The sequence below is a fragment of the Pygocentrus nattereri genome, chromosome 14 (genome assembly GCF_015220715.1).
Source record: "Pygocentrus nattereri isolate fPygNat1 chromosome 14, fPygNat1.pri, whole genome shotgun sequence".
NCBI classification, from domain to species: Eukaryota; Metazoa; Chordata; class Actinopteri; order Characiformes; family Serrasalmidae; genus Pygocentrus; species Pygocentrus nattereri.
The window spans coordinates 4,434,450-4,448,483 of NC_051224.1; the positions used below are offsets into that span (position 1 = coordinate 4,434,450).

The following is a 14,034-nucleotide window of genomic DNA, read 5'->3' on the forward strand; positions in this document are numbered from 1 at the left end:
ATGACAACACTCAGCGGTCCATTATTATTTAGTTATGTATTTTTTAGCTACACTATATAAGATTCGGGGATTTGGAGTTCTCTCTGGCAGTAATGTCGATGTGATTTGGCCCCCTGTCCCTCAGAGGATGAATCTGATGATTGTGAGCGTGTTGAAAGCTTTCAAAGAGAACTCAGTCAAACCTGGTTGGGAATGTGTGTTCTGAGGATGGAAGTGAATGATCTGCTATTGTCATATCTTCATTACTGTAATATTGTTTTGGCATTTGAGATCTAAACATGGAGCTGGATCTTCTTTTTGGAGTCGCTGCATGTGGCATTAATACGAAAAGACACATGCTGTGGTCTAAAAAAAAAAAAAACTCCCACAACATCTGCCTCCGACTTCAGATGGTTGTTTCAGGCTTTACAGTGTGATTAACAGCAGACCGCACTATACTTTAGCATGTTTTTTTACTCCGTAATCCTAAATCATTCAATTTTTCAATCTTAGTGCAGCTTCAAATAAGTTGTAATATGCCAAGATTGAGACCCTTATTAGTCCCACAACGGGGAAATTTCACCCCTGCATTTAACCCATCTGTGAAGTGAAACACCACATACACACTAGTGAACACAGGCCGGAGCGGTGGGCAGCCCTATCCGCAGCACCCGGGGAGCAGTTGGGGGTTAGGTGTCTTGCTCAAGGATGCCTTAGTTATGTGCTGTCAGCTCTGGGGATTGAACTGGCAACCTTTCGGTCACAAGGCTGGTTCTCTAACCTCCAGCCCACGACTGCCCCAAACATTGCATTCAAAATGTACCATTGACTCCCCAGTCCATATGTAGAAACTAAGTTGCACAAACAGCCTGTTTAAAATGTATTTTTTTGTTACATTTACATATTCAATTAGCATACAGCTCCACCCCCATTAAGGTCATATGACTTGTTTCATCCCTGACTGTTGAATGAGACATGAAAACAGCCAGTTTAATTCTGATGGATAAAGAAATGTTGAAACTGGTCAAGTAAAGTAAAATCATGACTGTTTTTGGTCCATAAACCCTCATTCCAGAATGGATGCTATTGGTGAGCTATGAAATGACATTGTGTCCTCAGAAGTCGTTAAGGGGTCCAAAGGTTCTTTAGTCAATGACAGAGGTACTATATATGACCATGAACACTCAGAGCTGTTTGCTCCTTCAGATCGAAGGAAAATGTGTTGTGTATGGTTCTACGTGCAGTATATTTCCAAAAGTATTCAGTCACCCATCCAGATCATTGAACTCGTGTGTTCCAATCACTTCCATGGCCACAGGTGTATAAAGCCGAGCCCCTAGGCCTGCAGACTGCTTCTACAGACATTAGTGAAAGAATGGGTCGCTCTCAGGAGCTCAGTGAATTCCAGCGTGGTACCGTGATCGGACGCCGCCTGAGTGACAAGTCCAGTCGTGAAATTTCCTCACTACTAAATATTCCACAGTCAACTGTCAGTGGGATTATAACAAAGTGGAAGCGATTGGGAACGACAGCAACTCAGCCACGAAGTGGTCGGCCACGTAAAATGACAGGGCGGGGTCAGCGGATGCTGAGGGGCATAGTGCGCAGATGTCACCAACTTTCTGCAGAGTCAATCACTACAGACCTCCAAACTTCATGTGACCTTCAGATCAGCTCAAGAACAGCGTAGAGAGCTTCATGGAATGGGTTTCCATGGCCGAGCAGCTGCATCCAAGCCTTACATCACCAAGCGCAATGCAAAGCGTGGAATGCAGTGGTGTAAAGCGCCGCCACTGGACTCCAGAGCAGTGGAGACGTGTTCTCTGGAGTGACCAATCACGCTTCTCCATCTTGCAATCTGATGGACGAGTCTGGGTTTGGGGACGGCCCCTTCGTGTTCCAACATGACCTGCGCACCAGTGCATAAAGCAAGGTTCATAAAGACGTGGATGAGCGAGTTTGGTGTGGAAGAACGTGACTGGCCTGCAGAGTCCTGACCACAAAATGATAGAACACCTTTGGGATGAATTAGAGCGGAGACTGTGAGCCAGGCCTTCTCGTCCAACAGCAGTGTCTGACCTCACAAATGCGCTTCTGGAAGAACGGTCAAAAATTGTGCCATGGGGTACCAAAAGGGTTCTTCTGTTGTTATGTAAAATAAACATAGTGTTATGTAGAACTATTTTCAAAAAGGTTTGGAGTAGAACCATTAACACTTTCTCATCAATCAGAAGAACCATTTTCACCAGGCAAAGGACCATTTATGCATTAGTTATATATAGAATTAATGGTTCTAAATAGAGCCATTCCCTTTATTAAATTAATTACAGAGAAAACTGATCTGTTTACAGATTCTTTATGAATCCAATGAAATGACTAGTGAAACAGACCCCTTACAGCAATACTTAGCCCAGGCCTCCACAACATTTATTAAACAAGATAGAGATCTGGAGTCCTCCGATAAAAGCGCGTTTAGCTGTCTGTCCTTGTGTCTGATGTTACAAGCTGCTGTCTTTTATTGATTCACACACACCACTTACATTTTCTGCCTCATCATGAAAATTCCAGATGGTATAAATGCGGGTCAGCACTTAAAATGCACAGAGGATGGGCACGCCTCGAAGAGACTCGAGTTATTTGTGGCATAATCTCTTCATATTAAACACAACATTGAAAGCAAACAGGAAAGTCTCACGTTACCTTTTCCCTTAAAATCTGTGTTTTTGGATTCAGTGAAAAGCAAAATAAATATAATCTTTTCATCTTCAGTATTTTCAGCAGTCTGCCCTGCGATGGACTGGCGACCTGTCCAGGGTGTATCCTGCCTTCCACCCGATGTCAGCTGGGATAGGCTCCAGAACCCCCGCGACCCAGAAGGAGGAGCGGCTTAGAGGATGTGTGTGTGTGTTTTCAGCATCTCCTTAATGGCATTTGTAACTTGTGTGTTGTATATTAGGCTTTTAAAAAAGTTGAGTAAAATTTAAATACACTTTATTAGGAACACATGTACACCTACTCATGCATACAGTTATCTAATCAGCCAATCATGTGGCAGCAGTGCAGTGCATAAAATAATGTAGATATGGGGCAGCAGCTTCATGTAATGATCACATCAACCTAAGGAATCGTGGGGAATGTGATCTCAGCGATTTTGACCATGGCATGATTGTGCCAGATGGGCTGGTTTGAGTATTACTGTAACTGCTGATCTCCTGGGATCTTCATGCGCAGTATCTACAGTCTACTCAGTGCAATAAAGCAAAACGTCCAGTAAGCAGCAGTTCTGTGGATGGAAATGCCTTGATGAGAGAGGCTAGCTGAGAACGGCCAGACAGGTCTGATGAGAAAGGCTACGGCCATTCAGATAAGCACTCTGTGCAATTGTAGTGAGCAGTAAAGCATCTCACAATGCACAACGCGATGAAACTTGAGGCAGATGGGCTACAACAGCAGAAGACCATGTCAGGTTCCGCTGCTGTCACCCAAGAACACAAAGCGGAGGCTGCAGTGGGCACAGGCTCACCGAAACTGGGCAAACAAACACATAACCTGGTCTGATGAATCCTGAACCTGCCTTGTGTCAGCAGTCCAGGCTGGTGGAGGTGGTGTAAAAGTGTGAGGAATGTTTTCTTAGCACACTTTGGGCCCACTAATACTAATCAATCATCACTTGAATGCCACAACATATTTGATTATTGTTGCTGACCATGTGCATCCCTTCATGGCCCCAACTTACCATCTTCTAATGGTTACTTCCAGCATGATAATGTACCATGTCACAAAGCACAACTCATCTTAAAGTGGTGAGCATGAGTTCATTGTTCTTCAGTGGCCTTCCCATTCGTGGGATTTGAATCCAACACAGCACCTTTGGGATGTGGTAAAACAGGACATTCACAGCATGAAAGTGCACTTGAAGGAATTTCATGATGCAGTCATGTTAAAATGGACCACTTGGTGACCTGGTAAAAAAAATAGTCCTTGCCATAAAAACCTCAACATCGCCACAACATGCTGGTGTTGTAGTAAAGATATTTTCACCATTTTTCTAAATATTTACACAGCAAAAACCTGAAGAAACACCAAGTTATGAAGTAACATATAGTGCCAAAAATGACCTCCTGTAGGCTTTAACAGGAAGTAAAACAAGGCAAGCTTGAAAACATGAGGCCAACCTCAGCAAAGCAACCACAGTAAAAAAAAAAAAAAAAAAAAAGATAAAAACCTTTAAGCTGTAAGCTAAAAATGATCAAAATCACCATTACTGTATACTCTCTTCTGGGAGGGGGCTGTCCCAAACCATGTCCCCTAAATTCAACTTATGAAAATTATAAAAAAAAAAATTTCCTTTTCAGCTGACCTTTTTTTTTGAAAGATTTTAGAAAGATTTAGACTTATCATTTCTTTAAACCTTAAAAAAGATGCTGTCCCACATTTTCATGTCACTTCCAAAACGAAAAGTTCTATTCCACAGCTGAAGCCTAAGTTTAGCCACATCCCTACATTTGTGAGACTGCATCCCTGTCCCTCGTGGCCACATGGTGAGCAGTTGCATCCCACTGTTTGGAAGTAAATGCGTAACATTAAGAACTATCACTACCAGAACAATTAAGTGCACTTTTTAGTATTTTAATGAAAAATATTGATTTTATGTATGTACAACTGTTCAAAACTGTGTTTGCTAGTCATGTTGAGTTCTATACTGAAACTCTCACTACAGACAGTCACTACGGAAACGTGGTGAAGTTTCAGTAGTGTTATGATTGTTTTAGCAGTGACAAAATGGAATGTTCAGTCAATCATTTTTAATACAATAATTAGTCACAGTCGGTGTGTAACGTTAAGAATCGTCATTAGGAAACATTTTTTGGTCCCACTTTATATGAAGTGTCCCTAATAACTCTGTAGTTATATGTGAATAACTTATGCAACAAAAGTGGAACTGCTAATGTTTTGTTACAGATGGATTACAGAAGTACATCTTACATAATTACACATGTGTAGCAACTTCAGTTGTTATATAGCTACAGTGCAATTACAGAGTGGCAATTAATGTGATGTTAAAAAACGTCTGATCTTGTGTATCAAGAAGATGTGCCTGTGTAATTACAAGAGGCAAACTATACATGTGTAATTACACAGGCTGTACCGCTGTAATCCAGCTGTAACACTGATTATCAGTAGTTACAGTGTTGTTAAATAGGCTATTGGTTGTAATTACACGGTTATTACTACTGTGTTATTACTACTAGTTATTACTACTAGTTATTAGACACTTAATATAGTAAGTGTGACCCGTTTATTTAATTAAATAAACTTTTCTGTGTTTTAATAATTTAGTTCAGTTAAAAATGGCATTTTTTTTGTTGTTGTTTATTTCTTTAAGAGCCCAGAGAAGCACTTTGTAGAGGTAAGGCTGGAAATGTGCAAGCACACTCATTGAAATGGGAAGGTATAGAATCACATCATAGTGATTAGTACAGGGACCCCTAAATAAATCTTTTTTCTCTATTATCTCTTGACATATTTTGTTTCCCTTCTTAGGATTTGAAGTGCTGGAGGAAGTAATATGTCTGAAAGTGTTTCTGTTTAGCAAAATTCACCCCAATCTACGCTGTTATTATTCCACTGAAGTAACAGCAGATCTGCTGGAGTGTGGCTTTGTTCTCTCCTCGCCTCTGTGTGAACAGAAGCGGGTGGTGAAAGCGCTCTCCGTGGTGCTGAATGTACCTGATGTTCCTCTAAATCACGGTCAGGATGAGCCCTCCGTCCCGGAGGAGGATTCTTCATCCCTGAAAATTTGATAGAGCTCGGCAGAAACTTCCTCCTCAAGGAGGAAGCTGGAGCTTCCGGCCAAGCGTGAGGGTTTGTAGAGTCAGCGTTTGAGAGCGGCTGCGCTGCACAGAGACAGCGACGCAGGGGAGAGAAGGAGGAGGAGGAGGAACAAAGTTGCCACGACGACTATGAAAACCCTTTTAGCTTAGTGAGACAGAGAGGAAGGCACTTCACATCAGAGATGGAGCACGCCACGGAGTCTGAGGCAGCTGACCACGGAGAGACTATCTATCCGGACAGCGCCTACGGGTCGTCCGCTATGGACACAGACACGGAGGAGAGCCAGACCCAGTCTAGCATCACTCTGACCTATGATGAAGAGCTCATACATAAGGTCAGTAATGCAGCCTGCATGTATGTAAAGCTTCTTATTCAACTTAATAAATGTGGTAATGTGGTATTCTGGACACAACTGGCCACTTACTATAACTCTGATTGGTGATAATTAGCTCTTAAGTTCAATTTGAATAGATTTATACTTTTCTAGGTTTTGTATACTTTTACTCATACTCAAGTATATTTGTGAGGCATCTTGAACTCAGTTCCACTCAAATTTCCTTTTCTTTTTTAAATTGAATTCCCTTTACTGGGGTTTCATTTCATCCTCTTTTGTTGGTGACATCATCTAGATCGCTCTTCTCTTATCACTTTCAGGCTTTAGCCCGTTGTTAAAGGCGACCTCCGTGTTTTTCAACCTCTATCTATCATGAGGTTGATTATCTGGGACAGTTATTTTGACTCTAGTACCTTTACAGTAAAAGAAGAGAGAACCTGTTGATTCGAAAAATATAACATAATAACATAACAGAAGCCAATGTGCAGACTCTGCATAATTAGATCAGGCTGAGAAATTCTAGAGGAATTATGATAACATATATATCCCAACGTATATGAAACTACAGAGTAGTGTTTTAATGTCTGACCAAATACATGCTTAAAAATGGTTCCAAAGTGGTTCTTGGACATATGGTTCTAGGAAAAACCTTAAATCGGAATAAGCTTTTCATTTTGTGGAGGTTTTTCTACTGTAAAAAGGTTCTTCACACTCATACATCTCATTTACAATGTTTTTACACTCATACATCTCATTTACAATATTTTTACACTCATACATCTCATTTACAGTGTTTTTACACTCATACATCAAACTCATACATCTCATTTACAGTGTTTTTACACTCATACATCACACTCATACATCTCATTTACAATGTTTTTACACTCATACAGCTCATTTACAATGTTTTTACACTCATACATCTCATTTACAACATTTCTACACCCATACATCTCATTTACAGTGTTTTTACACTCATACATCACACTCATACATCTCATTTACAATGTTTTTGCACTCATACATCTCACTTACAATATTTTTACACTCATACGTCTCATTTACAATGTTTTTACACTCATACATCTCATTTACAATGTTTTTACACTCGTACATCTCATTTACAATATTTTTACACTCATACATCTTATTTACAATGTTTTTACACTCATACATCTCATTTACATTTTTACACTCATACATCTCATTTACAATGTTTTTACACTCATACATCTCATTTACAATATTTTTACACTCATACATCTTATTTACAACATTTCTACACTCATACATCACACTCATACATCTCATTTACAATGTTTTTACACTCATACATCTCATTTACAATGTTTTTACACTCATACATCACACTCATACATCTCATTTACAACATTTTTACACTCATACATCTTATTTACAACGTTTTTACACTCATACATCTCATTTACATTTTTACACTCATACATCTCATTTTCGTTTTTATACTCATACATCTCATTTACAATGTTTTTACACTCATACATCACACTCATACATCTCATTTACAGTGTTTTTACACTCATACATCACACTCATACATCTCATTTACAATGTTTTTACACTCATACAGCTCATTTACAATGTTTTTACACTCATACATCTCATTTACAACATTTCTACACCCATACATCTCATTTACAGTGTTTTTACACTCATACATCACACTCATACATCTCATTTACAATGTTTTTGCACTCATACATCTCACTTACAATATTTTTACACTCATACATCTCATTTACAATGTTTTTACACTCGTACATCTCATTTACAATATTTTTACACTCATACATCTTATTTACAATGTTTTTACACTCATACATCTCATTTACATTTTTACACTCATACATCTCATTTACATTTTTACACTCATACATCTCATTTACATTTTTACACTCATACATCTCATTTACAATATTTTTACACTCATACATCTTATTTACAACATTTCTACACTCATACATCACACTCATACATCTCATTTACAATGTTTTTACACTCATACATCTTATTTACAACGTTTTTACACTCATACATCTCATTTACATTTTTACACTCATACATCTCATTTTCGTTTTTATACTCATACATCTCATTTACAATGTTTTTACACTCATACATTTCATTTACAACACTTTTACACTCATACATCTCATTTACAATGTTTTTACACTCATACATCTCATTTACAATATTTTTACACTCATACATCTTATTTACAACGTTTTTACACTCATACATCTCATTTTCGTTTTTATACTCATACATCTCATTTACAATGTTTTTACACTCATACATTTCATTTACAACACTTTTACACTGATACATCTCGTTTACAATGTTTTACACTCATACATCTCATTTACAATGTTTTTATACTCATACATTTTTTTTGAAAACCATCATAGTGGTTTTCGATCCTGGTGCTGTAAAACCTCCTCATTTCACTTCTCAGAGATCTTAAACACCTATTGAAGTAATCAATAAGCCCTTCCTGAACTTGAGATCAGGGAAAACACCCGAATACTCAGAACCAGAACCAGATAATCCAGAAGCAGGACTGAGCACCACTGTTCAATTGCATCCCTTCGAAAACCTTTACCAGCATTTAAGCTTAAAGACCATTCAGATATTACACTCCTTCAAAAAAAAGTGCCGCAAAGCATTCCTTAAGTGATGCCTTAGAAGAAGAGCCACTTTTAGTTCCCTGAAGAACCATGCTTGGTAGTGTGAAGAAGCTTTAAAGGTTTAAAGCATGTTCACCTAATATAATGGTTCCACACCAGTTTAAAGATCCTTCATAACATCTTCATATTATGTGCCGCTTCTTTAACCCTTTTTCACAATAGACTAAAATGCACTTTTATTTAATTAATTTGTTTTGTTTGTTTTCTTCAGTGAAACTTTGCATTTTTTTTCACTTTAGTAACATGAATGGAATTAATTTATGATGAATGGAATAATATAATTTTAATGTGAGCAAGGAAGTCAAGGGTTACAAATGTTTTAGTGTGTTTAAAAGCTATTTTGCAGAGGTAAATTTTTTTTTAGCTGTGCTGTCTGTTTAAGGCATGGTTGTCTTTATGGAGGTGTATCAATGTTTTCACAGCAGAAGGTTCTCAGCCCTCCTCTTTCACCCTCATTGCTTACTAGCAGCTCAACACCAAATCAGAGAACAGCATCCTAGTTCATTTTATAACAGAGTTACAGGGAAAAATACTTGATTTGGTGATATTAATTAAAAATATTGAAGTCAATGTCCATTCCACTGGCAGAATAGACACTGGGGGGGCAACAGAAGAGGCCACAAAGGCTCTTCATGCATATCTTATTTACAAAAACGTTCCTTTGAGTGGTTCTCCTTGTTTTGGCACCTTGATTGGACTAAGCAAGTGGTACCTAAGTATGCATGTGTGCCAAAAAAGGGATGAGTAAGATGTCACAGAGGATTTTAATGAATGGCTGTGTGAAGTCCCATCCTTTAGGGATCCCGTTCACTTCCATCTGCCAGTCTCCACAATCAGTGCCCTGAATGGGTGATGCTGTCACAGTGGATACCTGGCAGGCTGATTATAATGGGCAGGAAGCATTACTCATACCTCATAGAACATGCTGGAGACCCACTGCGAGGTGCCCTTCTACCAGAGAGGACAAAAGGTGGAACTCTACAAGGCATGGCTGATTGCTCCCATTTCTTCCATCTCTTCTTTTTAAGAGCGAGCAGAAAAATAACTCAATGACAAACGCAGCAGGGGGTGAAGGAGCAGCAGTGTTTGGTCTTGGCGAGCGAGGGTATTGTCATACAGTGGCATTATGTTGTGTTCGTCAGACCAGAACTGTGACTCATTCGCTTTTTCTCAATTTGTTGTGACTTTATTGTGCCTCGCTGACTCATGCTTTGGTGAGAATCACACTGAGGTGACATCTATCTCTTTCAAACAAACAGCGTCCTTTTATATCCACATTCAAGTGTTTTGTCACACTCACACCTTTACTTTCCACGCTTGCGCTCTTGTTTCGCTTAAAAATCTCAACACCCCCAAGTCATAAAAACAGTGTACTGACAATTACTGAGGAAAGTGAAGATTTATGGTGAACTTAGTTTAGTGCTGTTCAATTTTGAAAAGTTCTTTAAAGAACCATATACATTAGGTTCTCAATCAAGGATATCATATTGCACAATATATACAGTAATACTCCTAGTTTTAGTAGTAGTAGTTTTAGTGGCAGTAGTAGAAGTAGTAATAGTAGTAGTAGTTTTAGTAGTAGTGGCAGTAGTAGTAGTTTTAGTAGTAGTAGCAGTAGTGGCAGTAGTAGTAGTAGTAGTAGTACCAGTTTTAGTAGTAGTAGCAGTAGCAATAGTGGCAGTAGTAGTAGTTTTAGTAGTAGTAGCAGTAGTGGCAGTAATAGTAGTAGTAGTAGTAGTAGTACCAGTTTTAGTAGTAGTAGCAGTAGCAATAGTGGCAGTAGTAGTAGTTTTAGTAGTAGCAGTTGTTGTAGTAGTAGTAGCAGTAGTAGTAGTTTTAGTAGTAGTAGTAGTAGTAGTAGTAGTGGCAGTGGTAGTAGTAGTTTTAGTAGCAGCAGTAGTAGTAGTGGTAGTAGTAGTGGCAGATTTAGCAGTAGCAGTAGTAGCAGTTTTAGTAGTAGTGGTGGTAGTAGTTATAGTGGCAGTAGTAGTAGTAACAGTAGTAGTAGTAGTAACAGTAGTAGTAATAGTTGTAGTGGCTAGTACTAGTAGTAGTAGTACTATCGGAACGGATCCGATCCGCTGTGGCGACCCCTAAAGGGAGCAGCCGAAAGAAGAAGTAGTAGTAGTAGTGGCAATAGTAGCAGTAGTAGTAGTTTTAGTAGTAGTAGTAGTTTTAGTAGCAGCAGCAGCAGTAGTAGTAGTAGTAGCAGTAGCAGTAGTAGCAGTAGTAGTAATAGTAGTAGTATAAATATAATAGAGAATATGACAACTGACAGTTTAGAATCTTTTGGAGCCTTAAGTATGTCACACATAAAAAAAACATTTAATAACCTATGCTAGTTACGAGGAGCCTGCTAGAAGCCAACGTTACATGTACTAGCTGTGTTCTTTCAACAACAACACAAAGTAACTTAAAGTTGCTAATATTATCACTGTGAAAATTTCAGTTCAAGAAGCTTCAACTGTCAAAAAGTCAATAAAGTTGCACAGCATGGCTGCTATTTACATATAGCGGTTGGGCATTGCCTAAGCATTGCCTAAGGTTTGAGGAACTACCCAGGGTGAAATGTGCAGAGCAAACTAACAACTTTGAATTGAAGTTCGTGAAGTTGGCTTCCTGTTCACCAGCATGTACATGCCTTTACCTAACATGACCAACTATTTACCACTTTTAAGTCCTTCTTAACGCAGCTGCAGTGATACCTGTGGTGACACGTGATTGCCGCTCCATGTAGCTCCTGCTCATCTGTAGCCAGCATCTGGACACTACAATATTTACACCCGCAAAGATTATACACACCAGTTGAAATTCTAGACCAGCAGGAAACAATGACAACGGAGCAACAGCAATGAAAATGCTGGACTATTTACAGAAATTGTACCGTTTTCCACCTTAAACAGTGTCGCAGTTACGTCCTGGCACCTGGACAAGCTGTAGGATTAAACAGAACAGAACAGAACATCCGATTAAGAAGCTGGTGAATAGGAAGCCAACTTCAGCCTTGTTTAAAGACCAACATCAGCCATGCCCATAGACAGTTTGGTCATTTAGAAAGGTTATGGAAAGTGCAGACATCGGCTTAATTTTACATTTATGGCATTTGGCTGACGCTCTTATCCAGAGCTACTTACAATTTGATCATTTTACACTGGAAGGCCAAGGCGGTGTTAGGAGTCTTGCCCAAGGACTCTTATTGGTGTAGTGTAGGGTGTTTACCCAGGTGGGGTTTGAACCCCAGTCTACAGTGTAGAAGGCAGAGGTATTAACCACTACACTATCCAACCACAACCCAACCTTCACAGCTTGGAATGGAACAATTTCTGCAAATAGTCCACCATTTTCATTGCTGTTGCTCCATTGTCATTGTTTCCTACGGGTCTAGAATGAGGGCTGGTGTATATAAATTTTGGGGATTAAATATTATAGTGTCCTGCTACCAACGTGCAGAAGACATGGCTATGTGGAGTGGCAAGCATGTATCACCACAGACATCACTGTAGGTGCAGTAAGAAGGACTTAAAGACTGTAAATAGTTGGTCATGTCAGCATAAGGCCATGTTGGTGGTGATAGTCTGTGTTGTTCATATTAATGAGTCAAGACTGGCATGTAACACTTCAGGATTTTTGAATTGGCATTGAATTGTTTTGCCATCCGCTTTTAAAAATGCAATTTGAAGGAAGAGATAAAAGTGTTTGATGTTCACAGTCCGTCAGTTCCATGTACAAACGCTCATTGTTCAACTACGTCAATGTGAACACAGTTCCCCACTCTATGGCACCTTTAAAAAACAGAGAAAACAGGTCTACTAACAGACCTGGTAGAGCACCCAAACGGTCCCCATCAGATGAACAACACTTAAAAGCTTTTATCTTTGAGAGAGAGGAGAAAGTCTAGCTGTACTCTTTCTTTAGATCTGAACAAAATCAATAAATGTTGCTGTTCATGCCGCCCCTGTGAGAAGAAACCAACACTATGAGTCTGAAAGGATGTGTAGCTGTCAAGAAGCCCTTACTGGGAAAAGGAAATAGACGAAACAGAAGAACAGTTACAAATAAAAAAAAGAAAAGCTGCTGGCGTTCTCAGAAAAATGAACTGACCACCCCAGAGTCCAGACCTCTACATCACTGAATCTGTTTGGGATTACTTTGATCCTGAGAAGCAGAAAATGCAACCAACTTCTACGACTGAACTTTGGAGTTGTGGGCTATCAGTTAAATATGTCTTTTCTGTTTATTCCACTATTACTTGCTTGAAGTTGAAGAAGCTTGTTCTTAATGGCTGTTTTGGCTGAAGATTAAATAAATGATGGGTGGGCTTTCACTTTTGCACAGCACCATATCAACATTGAGAACCCAGGAGGAACCCAGAAAGAACCGCATTCTCTAAGAAGTTAGAGTAATCTGATCTGTTTATCGATGCTGACTAACTGTAGTTCTGGATTACACTCCAAAAAAACGGTTATTGACTTGGACATACAGTTCTATGAGAAACCTTCAGTTGGAACTGAACCATTTTGACACCTTTATTTTTAAGAATGTTCACAGGACTTCCAACAGATAAATCACCATTACCAGAGTAATTTGCAGGGCTAAATGTAACTAGGCTTAATCTGTGTTTGGAAAACTGCTCCTCTGAGTACTATTCTTTATTTAGGTCGGCTCTGACAGTCTGCAAGTTGTTTTCCCTCTCCGTAATTTGCACCTTGCTGTCAACAAGAGCTACATAATTAGTTTGGTGCTGCAGTAAGACAGGTTGGATAAAAATTACTTTTGCATTGTTGGCTGTAAGTGAAGATGCCAGACAAGGACACTCTAAGCTTGACAGGCAGTGAGGGATTTTATATAAAGAATGATGTGGTTGGCACCACTCCAAACATGAAATATCATCTTAATGCATAGAGGCAAGAGCAGAGAGGAGTGAACAACAGCACAGCTTCACTTTATTACCAGACAGAAAGAAATCAGCAATGGTCAGCAATACTGCACAGACACTCCAAGCCATTAACACTGCGCACTCATAAATAAAGGTGCCAAAAGAGGTTGCTTTGAGCATCAAATAGAAGAATATTTTAACAGATGCTACTTTTTTTAAATGCTCTGGGTTTTTCTGTTCATACAAGCCAAAAAACAATTAATCTACATCCAGCACCAAAA

At 39.1% G+C, this 14,034-nt stretch overlaps 1 protein-coding gene across 1 annotated transcript in view; it reads left to right on the top strand.

Moving 5' to 3' along the window:
• The first annotated feature begins 5,823 nt into the window (after positions 1–5,823).
• The window catches only part of LOC108412260 (ras-related protein Rab-37), a 68,660-nt gene continuing 60,449 nt past the window's right edge, over positions 5,824–14,034 (top strand). The window contains exon 1 of the mRNA XM_037544789.1: positions 5,824–6,148. Coding sequence (XP_037400686.1) covers positions 5,996–6,148 — 153 coding nt within the window. The 5' untranslated portion in view covers positions 5,824–5,995. The remainder of the gene's footprint in view (positions 6,149–14,034) is intronic.